Below are 16517 nucleotides of genomic sequence, written 5' to 3'. Positions count from 1 at the left end.
TATATTTTGTGAAACTTTTAAAACGTATTCAACATTTACCGGATCGTACAGCAAATGCTGCTGTTCTACTATTAATTGGACAAATTCCTATTGAAGCAGAAATCCATAAAAGAATCCTTGGTATTTTTAGAAACATTATTGATAATGATAACTCTGTCGAACGTGACTTAGCATTCCGTCAACTTGCAATGAAAACCGAGTCATCAAACAGCTGGTTTCGTAAAGTAGTTACAATTACAGAATTATATGATCTGCCGTCACCTCATGATCTACTTGTCAACCCTCCTTCAAAGTCAAAATGGAAAAAACTGGTTAACTCTTTAGTAAACTACTACTGGATAACTAAACTAAAATCTGAAGCGTCAGAAAAATCATCTTTAAACCTTTTAAACTATACTGATGCTGAATTTGGAAGCATTCATTCTATTTGGAATACTTGTGGATCTGAACCTTACTCTACCTTACGTGCCTGTATCAAATCTAAGTTAGCATGTAACACTTATACTCTACAATGTGATAAGTCTAAATTTAGTAAACGACAAATTAGTGCAATCTGTCCGCTATGTGGAACTGAGGATGAGAATCGGTTACATTTTATCTTGAGATGCAGTAGTTTAGATAATGTGAGAAACAGTTTTATACAGAGTCTAAAAACTTTTATTAAAGATGTTGTAACTACTAAACTTTATGATGAACTATTTAGTTCCGAAATCAACACTTTACAGTTAATTATCGACTGCAGTGTATTTCATTTTCTGTCCAGAGGCGATGTTTTTAAAGTGGAATGTATTACTAGAGGACTATGTTTTAAGTTACATCAGGTGCGATCGAATTTATTGAGGTAGTACTAATAAATCAATATCAAACAGCTTAATGAATAAGTGTGCATATGTGACAATTGATAATTTGAAATGGAGCAACGAACTTTTAAGGGTCCTATGACTTGCGCTCCAGTTTCGGTCATGTATATATTCATGGGATGTATTCATTCTCGTGTGTAAATAGAGGTGGTGGTTAATGTGTATAAACAATCAATACTAGTGCATTGGATTAACTGATAATATATATACGTATGATATTCACACTGAAAAGTGGGTCGTCTGATATAGGCGGAACAGTACAGACTAAAGTAAAGTAAAGGTTTTGTACAAAATTCAATTCTGTCATAACAAAATCATTTTTGTCTTACAAAACTATGTGCTACAGACTTGTTTTGTGAGAACTTCAATTTTGTGATGACAAAATTCATTTGTGTAGACAAAATTCATTTTTGTCATGACAAAATTCATTTTTGTAGACAAAATTCATACTTGTCATGACAAAAGTCAATTTTGTCTTAAAGGTATGCAAATATAAACATATTTGCATACAAAATTGACTTTTGTTACCTGATATGGAAATTAAATCACAAAAGTCAATTGTGTACGGTAAGATTCAATTTTGTGAAACAAAATTAACTTTTGTGAGACAAAATTGACTTTTGTGAGACAAAATTGACTTTTGTGAGACAAAATTGACTTTTGTGAGACAAAATTGACTTTTGTGAGACAAAATTGACTTTTGTGAGACAAAATTCAATTTTGTAATTTTTGTTGAGACAAAAGTCAATTTTGTTAATTTTGTTGAGACAAAAGTCAATTTTGTAAATTTTGTTGAGACAAAAGTAAATTTTGTTAATTTTGTTGAGACAAAAGTCAATTTTGTCAATTTTGTTGAGACAAAATTCATTTTTGTGATGAATTTTGTAACAACAAAATTGACTTTTATGAGACAAAATTGACTTTCGTGAGACAAAATTGACTTTCGTGAGACAAAAATCAATTTTGTTGAGACAAAATTCAATTTTGTTAATTTTGTTGAGACAAAATTCAATTTTGTTAATTTTGTTGAGACAAAATTCAATTTTGTCAATTTTGTTGAGACAAAATTCAATTTTGTCAATTTTGTTGAGACAAAAGTCAATTTTGTCAATTTTGTGTAACAAAAGTCAATTTTGTGTAACAAAAGTCAATTTTGTGTAACAAAAGTAATTTTTGTGTAACAAAAGTAATTTTTGTGTAACAAAAGTCAATTTTGTGTAACAAAAGTCGATTTTGTATGCAAATTAGTTCACAGAAACCAAACTAAACTAATTTAAATACAAAATTGACTTTTGTCGCTCAATTTTCAAATTAGGTAACAAAAGTCAAGTCTGTGTAACAAAAATGAATTTTGTCATGATAAAAGTGACTTTTGTCCGCTGATAGATAATTTTGTATGACAAAATTTCAAATTTGTAGTATGATACAAATTTTGTTAAACTGAACTCATTTTTGTTGAACAAAAGTCACTTTTGTCCGTACAAAATTGAATTTTGGGTACAAAACCACAAGAGTCCCATTCGGCGCCCCGTAACGACTGCATACACTGAAAATCATTACTTTGTGCCTCTGAAATTCTTTCTCAATCCGCCAATGGTGGAGAGGAGGAGGGAAGTGTATCGTAGCCCTGAGCTAGCGAAGATGGGAGATCGTTTGCAATTTTACATCAGTGATTATTATTCATAGTGTTATTACTATACTATATATACAAATATTAATTTTCGCGAACCATTTAGGTCACGGAAATTCCAAACTATGGCATTAGAAGGGAGAGTTGTACAAATAATGTGAATACCCAGAACCCCCATCCAAATCATCTTTAGCTAAAAGTTCTCATCTTTTTCTATTTTATTTGTACTAACAATATTCCATTTTTCTATAATTTCGATTAAAATGTGACAAAATCTGACTAAAATAGGTCGAATGCCCCAAATAAACCTTCCCTGATTGGTTGAAGTACTGTGGCGTCGATGTAAAGTATAGCAAGCCTCGATGTAAAGCACACGCTTCACAGGAATAAGGAGAGTTTTACAAATAATGTGAATACACAGACCATCAATCCAATTTATGTATTGCTGAAAATAATCAAGTGTTCATCATTTTCTGTTTTGATTCTGCTGACAACATTCCATTTTTTCTATAATTCCGATTTAAATATGTGAAACCCCGCAATAAAAATAGATGGCCTCAATGGTAAAAGCAACGCTAAAAATGAACTTCGACCCTGGGTTCAAAGGGGTTAATAAACCGATTCACAAATAGATATCTCCTTGCGCTCAAATGTAATCCTTAGTGAAGTATACAGGCAACTTCGTTTACAGAAATATATACACACTTTATCAGTAATATATTGCCATGCTTCTGCATATTCACTTTTTTTTATGCTGAACTTAAGTCAAATTTAATTCTATACAAATTTTATTACGTAAAGCAATAGGAGTAAGAATATTTTTAGCGCCAATTTAACCAGCTTCATCGCCATCATCAAAATTATTTATCTTTATCATTGTGAAATTTCACTTACATCTATAGGGTTTATAAATATAGAGTAATTTTGGAAATTATGGCTTATTAATTATAAGGTTCCCGAGATGTGCTTCTCTAGACATTTTTGACGGTCAGTTTAATCCCATTTATCTCAATATTATCCCCGATGACAGAAATGTCAACCCGACCTATTCGTGTCAAAAGTTAAAATCTAATCTATTTGATGAACAAATTCTTCTAAAACTGTACATGCATTATTTCTGTTTTATTTGATAACCAATCACATTTACGTTGCATGATATTAAATGGATTCTGTATGAGTGAACTATAAGTGTATTGCAAGATCGATGCAAATTGTGACGTCATAGCGCCTTCACGTGACATAATTATTTGTAAACAAACCGGCTCCTCATGTAACACGTGTCTGAATTATACATTCAAAGTGCAATCAATCTTTCAATCACTATTTTATGTTATTTTTGTGTCTGTTTTTAGGTTTGCATATCAGCTGATCAGTAGTCGAAGTAAATTAGACTTAGTGTCATTTTTCCTGTTCTGAGTTGTGATTTTTTTATATAGAATTAGAAAGCAAGTTTAAATAAGTCATTATTTAAGAGGGGATCGGAGTATCTAGTCTAAAAAAGCCAGTGATAGAACGATAAACAGATAAGCAACTGTCTATAATCTATTCAAACATCAAAAGGATAGGCAACCTCTCTACATGTCCACCAGTCTGTGTACGTGTCCACCAGTCTGTCTACATGTCCACCAGTCTATATATCCACTATTCTGTGTACGTATCCGCCAGTCTGTGTATCCACCAGTATGTGTACGAGTCCACTAGTCCGTCTACATGTCTACCAGTCTATGTATCAAACAGTCTGTGTACGAGATCACCAGTATGTCTACATGTCCACCAGTCTATATATCCACCAGTCTGTGTACGAGTCCACAAGTATGTCTAAATGTCTACCAGTCTATGTATCCACCAGTATGTGTACGAGTCCACCAGTATGTCTACATGTCCACCAGTCTATGTATCCAACAGTCTGTGTACGAGTCCACCAGTATGTCTAAATGTATACCAGTCTATGTATCCAACAGTCTGTGTACGAGATCACCAGTATGTCTAAATGTCTACCAGTCTATGTATCCAACAGTCTGTGTACGAGTCCACCAGTATGTCTACATGTCTACCAGTCTATGTATCCAACAGTCTGTGTACGAGTCCACCAGTCTGTCTAAATGTCTACCAGTCTATGTATCCAACAGTCTGTGTACGAGTCCACCAGTCTGTCTAAATGTATACCAGTCTATGTATCCAACAGTCTGTGTACGAGTCCACCAGTCTGTCTAAATGTCTACCAGTCTATGTATCCAACAGTCTGTGTACGAGATCACCAGTATGTCTAAATGTCTACCAGTCTATGTATCCAACAGTCTGTGTACGAGATCACCAGTATGTCTAAATGTCTACCAGTCTATGTATCCAACAGTCTGTGTACGAGATCACCAGTATGTCTACATGTCTACCAGTCTATGTATCCAACAGTCTGTGTACGAGTCCACCAGTATGTCTAAATGTCTACCAGTCTATGTATCCAACAGTCTGTGTACGAGTCCACCAGTATGTCTAAATGTCTACCAGTCTATGTATCCAACAGTCTGTGTACGAGTCCACCAGTATGTCTACATGTCCACCAGTCTATGTATCCACCAGTCTGTGTACGAGTCCACCAGTATGTCTAAATGTCTACCAGTCTATGTATCCAACAGTCTGTGTACGAGATCACCAGTATGTCTAAATGTCTACCAGTCTATGTATCCAACAGTCTGTGTACGAGATCACCAGTATGTCTAAATGTCTACAAGTCTATGTATCCACCAGTATGTGTACGAGATCACCAGTATGTCTACATGTCTACCAGTCTATGTATCCAACAGTCTGTGTACGAGATCACCAGTATGTCTAAATGTCTACCAGTCTATGTATCCAACAGTCTGTGTACGAGTCCACCAGTATGTCTAAATGTCTACCAGTCTATGTATCCAACAGTCTGTGTACGAGATCACCAGTATGTCTAAATGTCTACCAGTCTATGTATCCAACAGTCTGTGTACGAGTCCACCAGTATGTCTAAATGTCTACCAGTCTATGTATCCACCAGTATGTGTACGAGTCCACCAGTATGTCTACATGTCTACCAGTCTATGTATCCACCAGTATGTGTACGAGTCCACCAGTATGTCTACATGTCTACCAGTCTATGTATCCAACAGTCTGTGTACGAGATCACCAGTATGTCTACATGTCTACCAGTCTATGTATCCACCAGTATGTGTACGAGTCCACCAGTATGTCTACATGTCTACCAGTCTATGTATCCACCAGTATGTGTACGAGTCCACCAGTATGTCTAAATGTCTACCAGTCTATGTATCCAACAGTCTGTGTACGAGTCCACCAGTATGTCTACATGTCTACCAGTCTATGTATCCACCAGTATGTGTACGAGTCCACCAGTATGTCTACATGTCTACCAGTCTATGTATCCACCAGTATGTGTACGAGTCCACCAGTATGTCTAAATGTCTACCAGTCTATGTATCCAACAGTCTGTGTACGAGTCCACCAGTCTGTCTACATGTCTTCCAGTCTATGTATCCACCAGTCTGTGTACGAGATCACCAGTATGTCTACATGTCCACCAGTCTATATATCAAATAGTATGTGTACGAGTCCACCAGTATGTCTACATGTCTTCCAGTCTATGTATCCACCAGTCTGTGTACGAGATCACCAGTATGTCTACATGTCCACCAGTCTATATATCAAATAGTATGTGTACGAGTCCACCAGTATGTCTACATGTCTACCAGTCTATGTATCCACCAGTCTGTGTACGAGATCACCAGTATGTCTACATGTCTACCAGTCTATGTATCCAACAGTCTGTGTACGAGATCACCAGTATGTCTACATGTCTACCAGTCTATGTATCCACCAGTCTGTGTACGAGATCACCAGTATGTCTAAATGTCTACCAGTCTATGTATCCAACAGTCTGTGTACGAGATCACCAGTATGTCTACATGTCTACCAGTCTATGTATCCAACAGTCTGTGTACGAGATCACCAGTATGTCTAAATGTCTACCAGTCTATGTATCCAACAGTCTGTGTACGAGATCACCAGTATGTCTACATGTCTACCAGTCTATGTATCCAACAGTCTGTGTACGAGATCACCAGTATGTCTAAATGTCTACCAGTCTATGTATCCAACAGTCTGTGTACGAGATCACCAGTATGTCTAAATGTCTACAAGTCTATGTATCCAACAGTCTGTGTACGAGATCACCAGTATGTCTAAATGTATACCAGTCTATGTATCCAACAGTCTGTGTACGAGATCACCAGTATGTCTACATGTCTACCAGTCTATATATCCACCAGTCTGTGTACGAGTCCACCAGTATGTCTAAATGTCTACCAGTCTATGTATCCAACAGTCTGTGTACGAGATCACCAGTATGTCTAAATGTCTACCAGTCTATGTATCCAACAGTCTGTGTACGAGTCCACCAGTATGTCTACATGTCCACCAGTCTATATATCAAATAGTATGTGTACGAGATCACCAGTATGTCTAAATGTCTACCAGTCTATGTATCCAACAGTCTGTGTACGAGATCACCAGTATGTCTAAATGTCTACCAGTCTATGTATCCAACAGTCTGTGTACGAGATCACCAGTATGTCTAAATGTCTACCAGTCTATGTATCCAACAGTCTGTGTACGAGTCCACCAGTATGTCTAAATGTCTACCAGTCTATGTATCCAACAGTCTGTGTACGAGTCCACCAGTATGTCTAAATGTCTACCAGTCTATGTATCCAACAGTCTGTGTACGAGATCACCAGTATGTCTAAATGTCTACCAGTCTATGTATCCAACAGTCTGTGTACGAGATCACCAGTATGTCTAAATGTCTACCAGTCTATGTATCCAACAGTCTGTGTACGAGTCCACCAGTCTGTCTACATGTCTACCAGTCTATGTATCCAACAGTCTGTGTACGAGTCCACCAGTATGTCTACATGTCTACCAGTCTATGTATCCACCAGTCTGTGTACGAGATCACCAGTATGTCTACATGTCCACCAGTCTATATATCCAACAGTCTGTGTACGAGATCACCAGTATGTCTACATGTCCACCAGTCTATATATCCAACAGTCTGTGTACGAGATCACCAGTATGTCTAAATGTATACCAGTCTATGTATCCAACAGTCTGTGTACGAGATCACCAGTATGTCTAAATGTCTACCAGTCTATGTATCCAACAGTCTGTGTACGAGTCCACCAGTATGTCTAAATGTCTACCAGTCTATGTATCCAACAGTCTGTGTACGAGATCACCAGTATGTCTAAATGTCTACCAGTCTATGTATCCAACAGTCTGTGTACGAGATCACCAGTATGTCTAAATGTCTACCAGTCTATGTATCCAACAGTCTGTGTACGAGATCACCAGTATGTCTAAATGTCTACCAGTCTATGTATCCAACAGTCTGTGTACGAGATCACCAGTATGTCTAAATGTCTACCAGTCTATGTATCCAACAGTCTGTGTACGAGATCACCAGTATGTCTAAATGTCTACCAGTCTATGTATCCACCAGTCTGTGTACGAGATCACCAGTATGTCTAAATGTCTACCAGTCTATGTATCCAACAGTCTGTGTACGAGATCACCAGTATGTCTAAATGTCTACCAGTCTATGTATCCAACAGTCTGTGTACGAGTCCACCAGTATGTCTAAATGTCTACCAGTCTATGTATCCAACAGTATGTGTACGAGATCACCAGTATGTCTACATGTCCACCAGTCTATATATCCAACAGTCTGTGTACGAGATCACCAGTATGTCTAAATGTCTACCAGTCTATGTATCCAACAGTCTGTGTACGAGTCCACCAGTATGTCTAAATGTCTACCAGTCTATGTATCCACCAGTATGTGTACGAGTCCACCAGTATGTCTACATGTCTACCAGTCTATGTATCCAACAGTCTGTGTACGAGTCCACCAGTATGTCTAAATGTCTACCAGTCTATGTATCCACCAGTCTGTGTACGAGATCACCAGTATGTCTACATGTCTACCAGTCTATGTATCCAACAGTCTGTGTACGAGTCCACCAGTATGTCTAAATGTCTACCAGTCTATGTATCCAACAGTCTGTGTACGAGTCCACCAGTATGTCTAAATGTCTACCAGTCTATGTATCCAACAGTCTGTGTACGAGATCACCAGTATGTCTAAATGTCTACCAGTCTATGTATCCAACAGTCTGTGTACGAGATCACCAGTATGTCTAAATGTCTACCAGTCTATGTATCCAACAGTCTGTGTACGAGATCACCAGTATGTCTAAATGTCTACCAGTCTATGTATCCACCAGTATGTGTACGAGTCCACCAGTATGTCTACATGTCTACCAGTCTATGTATCCACCAGTATGTGTACGAGTCCACCAGTATGTCTACATGTCTTCCAGTCTATGTATCCACCAGTCTGTGTACGAGATCACCAGTATGTCTACATGTCCACCAGTCTATATATCAAATAGTATGTGTACGAGTCCACCAGTATGTCTACATGTCTTCCAGTCTATGTATCCACCAGTCTGTGTACGAGATCACCAGTATGTCTACATGTCCACCAGTCTATATATCAAATAGTATGTGTACGAGTCCACCAGTATGTCTACATGTCTACCAGTCTATGTATCCAACAGTCTGTGTACGAGATCACCAGTATGTCTACATGTCTACCAGTCTATGTATCCACCAGTCTGTGTACGAGATCACCAGTATGTCTAAATGTCTACCAGTCTATGTATCCAACAGTCTGTGTACGAGATCACCAGTATGTCTACATGTCTACCAGTCTATGTATCCAACAGTCTGTGTACGAGATCACCAGTATGTCTAAATGTCTACCAGTCTATGTATCCAACAGTCTGTGTACGAGATCACCAGTATGTCTACATGTCTACCAGTCTATGTATCCAACAGTCTGTGTACGAGATCACCAGTATGTCTAAATGTCTACCAGTCTATGTATCCAACAGTCTGTGTACGAGATCACCAGTATGTCTAAATGTCTACAAGTCTATGTATCCAACAGTCTGTGTACGAGATCACCAGTATGTCTAAATGTATACCAGTCTATGTATCCAACAGTCTGTGTACGAGATCACCAGTATGTCTACATGTCTACCAGTCTATATATCCACCAGTCTGTGTACGAGTCCACCAGTATGTCTACATGTCCACCAGTCTATATATCAAATAGTATGTGTACGAGATCACCAGTATGTCTAAATGTCTACCAGTCTATGTATCCAACAGTCTGTGTACGAGATCACCAGTATGTCTAAATGTCTACCAGTCTATGTATCCAACAGTCTGTGTACGAGTCCACCAGTATGTCTAAATGTCTACCAGTCTATGTATCCAACAGTCTGTGTACGAGATCACCAGTATGTCTAAATGTCTACCAGTCTATGTATCCAACAGTCTGTGTACGAGTCCACCAGTATGTCTAAATGTCTACCAGTCTATGTATCCAACAGTCTGTGTACGAGTCCACCAGTATGTCTAAATGTCTACCAGTCTATGTATCCACCAGTCTGTGTACGAGATCACCAGTATGTCTACATGTCTACCAGTCTATGTATCCACCAGTCTGTGTACGAGATCACCAGTATGTCTAAATGTATACCAGTCTATGTATCCAACAGTCTGTGTACGAGTCCACCAGTATGTCTAAATGTCTACCAGTCTATGTATCCAACAGTCTGTGTACGAGATCACCAGTATGTCTAAATGTATACCAGTCTATGTATCCAACAGTCTGTGTACGAGATCACCAGTATGTCTAAATGTATACCAGTCTATGTATCCAACAGTCTGTGTACGAGATCACCAGTATGTCTAAATGTCTACCAGTCTATGTATCCAACAGTCTGTGTACGAGTCCACCAGTATGTCTAAATGTCTACAAGTCTATGTATCCAACAGTCTGTGTACGAGATCACCAGTATGTCTACATGTCTACCAGTCTATGTATCCAACAGTCTGTGTACGAGATCACCAGTATGTCTAAATGTCTACCAGTCTATGTATCCACCAGTCTGTGTACGAGATCACCAGTATGTCTAAATGTATACCAGTCTATGTATCCAACAGTCTGTGTACGAGATCACCAGTATGTCTACATGTCCACCAGTCTATATATCCACCAGTCTGTGTACGAGATCACCAGTATGTCTAAATGTCTACCAGTCTATGTATCCAACAGTCTGTGTACGAGTCCACCAGTATGTCTAAATGTCTACAAGTCTATGTATCCAACAGTCTGTGTACGAGATCACCAGTATGTCTACATGTCTACCAGTCTATGTATCCAACAGTCTGTGTACGAGTCCACCAGTATGTCTAAATGTCTACAAGTCTATGTATCCAACAGTCTGTGTACGAGATCACCAGTATGTCTACATGTCTACCAGTCTATGTATCCAACAGTCTGTGTACGAGATCACCAGTATGTCTAAATGTCTACCAGTCTATGTATCCAACAGTCTGTGTACGAGATCACCAGTATGTCTAAATGTCTACCAGTCTATGTATCCAACAGTCTGTGTACGAGATCACCAGTATGTCTAAATGTCTACCAGTCTATGTATCCAACAGTGTGTGTACGAGATCACCAGTATGTCTACATGTCCACCAGTCTATATATCCAACAGTCTGTGTACGAGATCACCAGTATGTCTAAATGTCTACCAGTCTATGTATCCAACAGTCTGTGTACGAGATCACCAGTATGTCTAAATGTCTACCAGTCTATGTATCCAACAGTCTGTGTACGAGATCACCAGTATGTCTAAATGTCTACCAGTCTATGTATCCAACAGTCTGTGTACGAGTCCACCAGTATGTCTAAATGTCTACCAGTCTATGTATCCAACAGTCTGTGTACGAGATCACCAGTATGTCTACATGTCCACCAGTCTATATATCAAATAGTATGTGTACGAGTCCACCAGTATGTCTACATGTCTTCCAGTCTATGTATCCACCAGTCTGTGTACGAGATCACCAGTATGTCTACATGTCCACCAGTCTATATATCAAATAGTATGTGTACGAGTCCACCAGTATGTCTACATGTCTACCAGTCTATGTATCCACCAGTCTGTGTACGAGATCACCAGTATGTCTACATGTCTACCAGTCTATGTATCCAACAGTCTGTGTACGAGATCACCAGTATGTCTACATGTCTACCAGTCTATGTATCCACCAGTCTGTGTACGAGATCACCAGTATGTCTAAATGTCTACCAGTCTATGTATCCAACAGTCTGTGTACGAGATCACCAGTATGTCTAAATGTCTACAAGTCTATGTATCCAACAGTCTGTGTACGAGATCACCAGTATGTCTACATGTCTACCAGTCTATGTATCCAACAGTCTGTGTACGAGATCACCAGTATGTCTAAATGTATACCAGTCTATGTATCCAACAGTCTGTGTACGAGATCACCAGTATGTCTACATGTCTACCAGTCTATGTATCCAACAGTCTGTGTACGAGATCACCAGTATGTCTAAATGTCTACCAGTCTATGTATCCAACAGTCTGTGTACGAGATCACCAGTATGTCTACATGTCTACCAGTCTATGTATCCACCAGTCTGTGTACGAGATCACCAGTATGTCTAAATGTATACCAGTCTATGTATCCAACAGTCTGTGTACGAGATCACCAGTATGTCTAAATGTCTACAAGTCTATGTATCCAACAGTCTGTGTACGAGATCACCAGTATGTCTAAATGTATACCAGTCTATGTATCCAACAGTCTGTGTACGAGATCACCAGTATGTCTAAATGTCTACAAGTCTATGTATCCAACAGTCTGTGTACGAGATCACCAGTATGTCTAAATGTCTACCAGTCTATGTATCCAACAGTCTGTGTACGAGATCACCAGTATGTCTACATGTCTTCCAGTCTATGTATCCACCAGTCTGTGTACGAGATCACCAGTATGTCTACATGTCCACCAGTCTATATATCAAATAGTATGTGTACGAGTCCACCAGTATGTCTAAATGTCTACCAGTCTATGTATCCACCAGTATGTGTACGAGTCCACCAGTATGTCTAAATGTCTACCAGTCTATGTATCCAACAGTCTGTGTACGAGTCCACCAGTATGTCTAAATGTCTACCAGTCTATGTATCCAACAGTCTGTGTACGAGTCCACCAGTATGTCTAAATGTCTACCAGTCTATGTATCCAACAGTCTGTGTACGAGATCACCAGTATGTCTACATGTCCACCAGTCTATATATCAAATAGTATGTGTACGAGTCCACCAGTATGTCTACATGTCTACCAGTCTATGTATCCACCAGTCTGTGTACGAGATCACCAGTATGTCTACATTTCCACCAGTCTATATATCAAATAGTATGTGTACGAGTCCACCAGTATGTCTACATGTCTACCAGTCTATGTATCCACCAGTCTGTGTACGAGATCACCAGTATGTCTACATGTCTACCAGACGACTATGTATCCAACAGTGAGTCTACATGTCAACAAGTCTATGTATCCACCAGTATGTGTACGAGTCCACTAGTCCGTCTACATGTCCACCAGTCTATATATCCAATAGTATGTGTACGAGTCCACTAGTCCGTCTACATGTCCACCAGTCTATATATCCAATAGTATGTGTACGAGTCCACTAGTCCGTCTACATGTCCACCAGTCTATATATCCAATAGTATGTGTACGAGTCCACCAATCTGTCTACATGTCCACCAGTCTATATATCCACCTGTCTGTGTACGAGTCCACCAGTATGTCTACATGTCTACCAGTCTATGTATCCACCAGTCTGTGTACGAGATCACCAGTATGTCTACATGTCTACCAGACGACTATGTATCCAACAGTCAGTCTACATGTCAACAAGTCTATGTATCCACCAGTATGTGTACGAGTCCACCAGTCTGTCTACATGTCCACCAGTCTATATATCCACCTGTCTGTGTACGAGTCCACAAGTATGTCTACATGTCTACCAGTCTATATGTATCCACCAGTCTGTGTACGAGATCACCAGTATGTCTACATGTCAATCAGTCTATGTATCCACCAGAATGTGTACGAGTCCACTAGTCCGTCTACATGTCCACCAGTCTATATATCCACTAGTCTGTTTGCGTGTCCACCAGTCCGTCTACATGTCAACAAGTCTATGTATCCACTATTCTGTGTACATGCGCACCAGTCTGTCTACATGTCAACCAGTCTATGTATCCACCAGTATGTGTACGAGTCCACTAGTCCGTCTACATATCCACCAGTCTATATATCCACTATTCTGTGGACCTTCACACTGTCACTACACGAAGCGCCCAACTAATTAGACTAATATGTTCCAGACCTTCATACTCTAGCTACACGAAAAGCCCAAATAGTGAGACTGATTTGTCCCAGTCCTTCACACTCTCACTATATGAAGCATCCGAATGATAAGACTGATATGTCCCAGACCTTCACACCCTCACTACACGTAGAACCCTAGTGAAAGACTGATATGTACAAGACCTTCACACCCTCACTACACGTAGAACCCTAGTGATATAAGACTGATATGTCCCAAACCTTCACGCCATCACTACACGTAGAACCCTAGTGATAAGACTGATATGTCCCAGACCTTCACACTCTCACTACACGTAGAACCCTAGTATTGAGACTGATATGTACCATCCTTCACACCATCACTACACGTAGAACGCTAGTGATGAGACTGATATGTACCAGACCTTCACACCCTCACTACACGTAGAACCCTAGTGATAGACTGATATGTACCAAACCTTCACACTCTCACTACACGTAGAATTCTAGTGATGAGACTGATATGTCCCAAAACTTCAAACTCTCAATATAAAAAGCACAAAAATGATGCGACTAATACGTGCCAGACTTTAACATTTCACAACATCAATGTATGATTACTATAAGCTCATAAATTGTGTACTTGTGTACTTTTCTAACATTGCGCTTGATTTGGTTATTTTGTATTATTCTCAGATTGTTAAGATTCTAGCAGAGCAGTTTATATTTTTGTATCTTAATTAAATAATTCGTGTATCTATATTATATTCAGTAAAGTGTATCACATGTATCAGTAAGGCCTTACTAACAATGTTTGCTTAATAAGAAAAACATATATGCTATAACCTCGTTGCTTTCTTTTAAATCAGTATTTGTGTGCTCATGTGACAGTTTTTTTCTTAAGCTCAAGTTATTAATTTAACATATATGCAGACTTTAAATAAAATTTACTTATTATTTGTAGAAATAAGGAGATAAGGTATGATTGTCAATGAGACAACGATTAACAGAAGTTGAGATGAAGTAGATGTAATCAATCATGGTCCACCGTACGGCCTTCAATAATGAGAAAAACCCAAACCGTATAGTTGGCTATAAAAGGAATGATTACTTCAAAGGTGACGACGGATAAGTATAATGACACACGTGGAAAATCTCTTTGTTTGGCCAGCCGACAATTGTTCATTTCGACTTCGTGATATACCGGGGTACACCCTCCCCATTTTAACTCTTTGCTGACTAACACGTACGGGTCTAGGACTTAAGTTCTATGGGCCATGTTAAAGTCAAATTGACAATGCCCACCTCTACCTCTGGCATCATGGCACACGTGGAGAATCTCTTAGTTTAGCCAGCCGGCAATAGTTAATTTTGACTTTGGTATATGCCAGGGTACTGCCCTTACCCTTTGCTGACAAACTCGTACGGGTCTAGGACATAAGTGCTATGGCATAAGTGCTACGGGCCATTTCAAACACAATGCCTACCTTTGAATGGCAATAACCTGATAACGTTAAGACTATGATTGGTCTCCGTAGTTTTGAATAATGAGAGGTCATTGATAAGGTAACTGCCAGGTTTTATTTCTACTACTTTTTTTTCTATTTGTAAAGTAATAATTTATTTGTGTCTGGTCTGTTTAAAATGGAAGATACGATCACATTTACAGTATGTAGTACTTTTGAGATGGGACTATATTTGTAGACAATGAACAGATTATGGAATACCCATATGGCAATTAATTCCTTTTTATTTATTTCAGTTTACGTGTAATGTATAATTGTTAATATTTGAATACTTCGAGAAGTCCGAAATTTTTATAAAAACTTTTCTATCGAATTTGTCCGGTGGACTGTCCTGTTTTCAAGATTCATAATTAAGCATATTTCATCTCTTCCGTTTAATTTCTTTATTGATAGTAATCCTTAAATTTCTGTTTTTAATTATCATTTAAATTTATTGTTGCTTCAGTTTAGAGTAGGTTACACGCCATTATTCCGACAGCCCATTGGTCCGACAACCCATTAGTGTTTTTCCAAGTGGTACATTACATGACGGTTGATGTTCCATCATTTTACAGCATACTGAGGTAAGAGAGACGGGCCTGTAGTTAACAGCTTGTGTGCGATCACATTTCTTGCCTAGCTACGGCAGAGGCGGATTTGGGGGGAGGGGGAGAACACCCCCCCTTTTGTGAGAAAAAATAGTTTGATAGTTTGATTATTTAGGGACTCACTAAAGTATGACTAGATCGGGCTCCCTCTTAGGAAGTCAGTGGACCCCCTCTAAGTCTTAATGAAAATTTCTGGATTCGCCACTGATCGCCACTGTACAGAATATATAGACAATAGACAATAGACAATATTTTATTAGCACATACACATTTACATTAAATGGTTATGGCATAAAAAATTAAGACAATAAACTGACAATAGTTAAATTGATTATAATTATATTAGAGTGACAGTGGTATTCACAGCGAAGAAGAAAAAGACTATCATGAAATATCAACAATTAGCACATTATTAATGTTCATGAACAATTAAATAAAGAACACAAACCGTGAAAAATTGGGTTGTATATTAAAAGAAATACAAGTTATACAGATGTTCTCAATAAAAAAACAATCATTAATATACTTTATGGTGATTTTTATAATGACTGGT

General features: G+C 38.6%; 9 protein-coding genes across 9 annotated transcripts; all 9 read left to right on the top strand.

The window, feature by feature from the left end:
* The first annotated feature begins 4200 nt into the window (after positions 1-4200).
* On the top strand, positions 4201-4704 carry LOC134695335 (uncharacterized). Its single transcript, XM_063556559.1, has one exon. The coding sequence runs from the start codon at positions 4201-4203 to the stop codon at positions 4702-4704; it is 504 nt and encodes a 167-aa protein (XP_063412629.1).
* On the top strand, positions 4705-5208 carry LOC134695334 (uncharacterized). Its single transcript, XM_063556558.1, has one exon. The coding sequence runs from the start codon at positions 4705-4707 to the stop codon at positions 5206-5208; it is 504 nt and encodes a 167-aa protein (XP_063412628.1).
* A 168-nt stretch (positions 5209-5376) lies between these two features.
* On the top strand, positions 5377-6075 carry LOC134695333 (uncharacterized). The gene has a single exon (XM_063556557.1). It carries the CDS (start codon positions 5377-5379, stop codon positions 6073-6075), a length of 699 nt encoding a protein of 232 aa, XP_063412627.1.
* A 29-nt stretch (positions 6076-6104) lies between these two features.
* On the top strand, positions 6105-6608 carry LOC134695332 (uncharacterized). Its single transcript, XM_063556556.1, has one exon. It carries the CDS (start codon positions 6105-6107, stop codon positions 6606-6608), a length of 504 nt encoding a protein of 167 aa, XP_063412626.1.
* A 616-nt stretch (positions 6609-7224) lies between these two features.
* Positions 7225-7728, top strand: LOC134695328 (uncharacterized). Its single transcript, XM_063556551.1, has one exon. It carries the CDS (start codon positions 7225-7227, stop codon positions 7726-7728), a length of 504 nt encoding a protein of 167 aa, XP_063412621.1.
* A 336-nt stretch (positions 7729-8064) lies between these two features.
* Positions 8065-8568, top strand: LOC134695327 (uncharacterized). The gene has a single exon (XM_063556550.1). The coding sequence runs from the start codon at positions 8065-8067 to the stop codon at positions 8566-8568; it is 504 nt and encodes a 167-aa protein (XP_063412620.1).
* Positions 8569-8680: 112 nt separating this feature from the next.
* LOC134695325 (guanine nucleotide exchange factor subunit RIC1-like) lies at positions 8681-9352 on the top strand. Its single transcript, XM_063556549.1, has one exon. It carries the CDS (start codon positions 8681-8683, stop codon positions 9350-9352), a length of 672 nt encoding a protein of 223 aa, XP_063412619.1.
* A 952-nt stretch (positions 9353-10304) lies between these two features.
* Positions 10305-10976, top strand: LOC134695324 (uncharacterized). Its single transcript, XM_063556548.1, has one exon. The coding sequence runs from the start codon at positions 10305-10307 to the stop codon at positions 10974-10976; it is 672 nt and encodes a 223-aa protein (XP_063412618.1).
* A 336-nt stretch (positions 10977-11312) lies between these two features.
* On the top strand, positions 11313-11816 carry LOC134695322 (uncharacterized). The gene has a single exon (XM_063556546.1). The coding sequence runs from the start codon at positions 11313-11315 to the stop codon at positions 11814-11816; it is 504 nt and encodes a 167-aa protein (XP_063412616.1).
* Positions 11817-16517: the final 4701 nt, after the last annotated feature.

Source organism: Mytilus trossulus, chromosome 13, assembly GCF_036588685.1.
Source record: "Mytilus trossulus isolate FHL-02 chromosome 13, PNRI_Mtr1.1.1.hap1, whole genome shotgun sequence".
In the NCBI taxonomy this organism is placed as follows: Eukaryota; Metazoa; Mollusca; class Bivalvia; order Mytilida; family Mytilidae; genus Mytilus; species Mytilus trossulus.
Note: the sequence above shows the minus strand (reverse complement) of the source record. Positions and strands in the feature narration are given on the sequence as shown.